The sequence below is a fragment of the Trachymyrmex septentrionalis genome, unplaced genomic scaffold (genome assembly GCF_001594115.1).
Source record: "Trachymyrmex septentrionalis isolate Tsep2-gDNA-1 unplaced genomic scaffold, Tsep1.0 scaffold2155, whole genome shotgun sequence".
Taxonomy (NCBI): domain Eukaryota; kingdom Metazoa; phylum Arthropoda; class Insecta; order Hymenoptera; family Formicidae; genus Trachymyrmex; species Trachymyrmex septentrionalis.
The window spans coordinates 4,232-5,887 of NW_017305349.1; the positions used below are offsets into that span (position 1 = coordinate 4,232).

The 1,656-nt window shown below is 35.6% G+C and overlaps 1 protein-coding gene across 1 annotated transcript in view; it reads right to left on the reverse strand.

The window, feature by feature from the left end:
• The window catches only part of LOC108748192 (piggyBac transposable element-derived protein 3-like), a 4,549-nt gene extending 2,984 nt beyond the window's left edge, over positions 1–1,565 (reverse strand). Inside the window, exons 1-3 of the mRNA XM_018486223.1 lie at positions 1,540–1,565; positions 1,323–1,462; positions 30–1,235 (exon numbers count right to left, since the gene is read on the reverse strand). Coding sequence (XP_018341725.1) covers positions 30–1,235; positions 1,323–1,462; positions 1,540–1,565 — 1,372 coding nt within the window. The remainder of the gene's footprint in view (positions 1–29; positions 1,236–1,322; positions 1,463–1,539) is intronic.
• Between the last annotated feature and the right edge of the window lie 91 nt (positions 1,566–1,656).

Below are 1,656 nucleotides of genomic sequence, written 5' to 3' on the forward strand. Positions count from 1 at the left end.
TTGAGTAGATCTTTTTGTAGTATATCTACCAAGCATTTTATCCATAGTGTCCACTCCAGCTTTTGACCAGTTATAAAATTCAATGATTTCGGGTTTTTTCTTTGCCTTATCACTAATTTTTGCTTCATTATGCATTGATGATAGCATAATTACTACCTTTTTTATTTTTGGCACATAACTGCACATGGTTATTTTTTCATGAAAACCAAACACAGTAGATAATTCCTCTCGCGTTTTCGATGCAGCCATTGCTGGTGGAATATATGCCTTATTTTTCTTCAAAGTGCCAACAATCGTCAAGTTCCACGATAGTAAAGATTTTGCCAATGGAAGAGTAGTAAAATAATTATCCATAGTAATATTTCTACCTGATCCTTTATACGGTGCCACCAAGTCTTTGACAACTCTCTCACCAACGTTCTTTTCACGACCCTCACTCGATTTCCCAGTGTAAAGCTGTCCAGTAAGTGGATACGAATTCTCAGCATCACATATCCACCATACTTTGATTCCATACTTTGCTGGCTTCGATGGTATATACTGGGTGAATCTAGTTCGACCACGGTATGGATAAAGTTGCTCGTCGATCGTCAGGTATTCTGTTGGCTTATAGTGTTTTGCTAAATTGCTATTAAGCATTGTCCAAATGTCTCGTATTGGAGCAGCTTTATCAGTCTCCATACGCTCAGCTCGAGTATTGGCATCATCAAATCGAATAAAGCGAATGATGTTCCAGAAGCGATTGATGCTCATTGCTGCACGATATAATGGATATGAATACGTCTGCCACATATCCTTTGCATTGTCAGTATTTGAGTTGTTGGCGCCAGAGGTTATCAAAATAGCCAAGAAAGCATAAAATTCCTGCAGCTCAAGATTCTTCCAAACTAATTGTTTTTTGTCCGAATTTTTTTCATTATACGCTGTATATGTTGAAATTGCTTTTTTATTAGTATGGCGTATAATGATATCTGCCATTTCTGGAGTAAAAAATAATTTAAAGGTATCGAGAACGGACAGCATGCTGGTATTTCTATGAGGCCCACATCTCTCTCGTACAATGTTACGCCTTTCAACTTGATGCTCACTTGATGGTGTCGCAGCCCACTGCGTACCATCTTTTGCTTTCATTCCTAACCCCGTCGCTGCTACATCACTTTCTTCATCTTCATCTTCATCTCCATCTTCTCCATTTTCACTTTCTTCATCATCTTCATTGAATGCAATTTCATCAGCTATTCCGAAAAATAAAGATAATTTATAAAACATAATACACATCATAATTATTGACGTACATAATAAAAAAAAGAAATGTTAATTACCTGTATCATCACAATCTGAAGCTGCAGCTTCATTCGGTGGAAAATATTCGTCGTCGTCACTATCCGACACGTGGTCATCGTCAGATACTTCGGCTTCTAATGTTTCCTCGAGATGCTTTTTTCCCTGAGAGCGAGTGATTCTATTGGAAAAAGTTTTTACGTTATTATGTATATAAAATAATTTACTCCAAAATGAAACAATTAAATTTCTCCTTACCGTTGAAAACTCGATGAATTATCCATCGTATTTATATTCACTACGATTATTTATTAATAATGTTATTTATTAAATTCATATTAGATATTGAGAAAATTTATTATTCTAATAAAAACA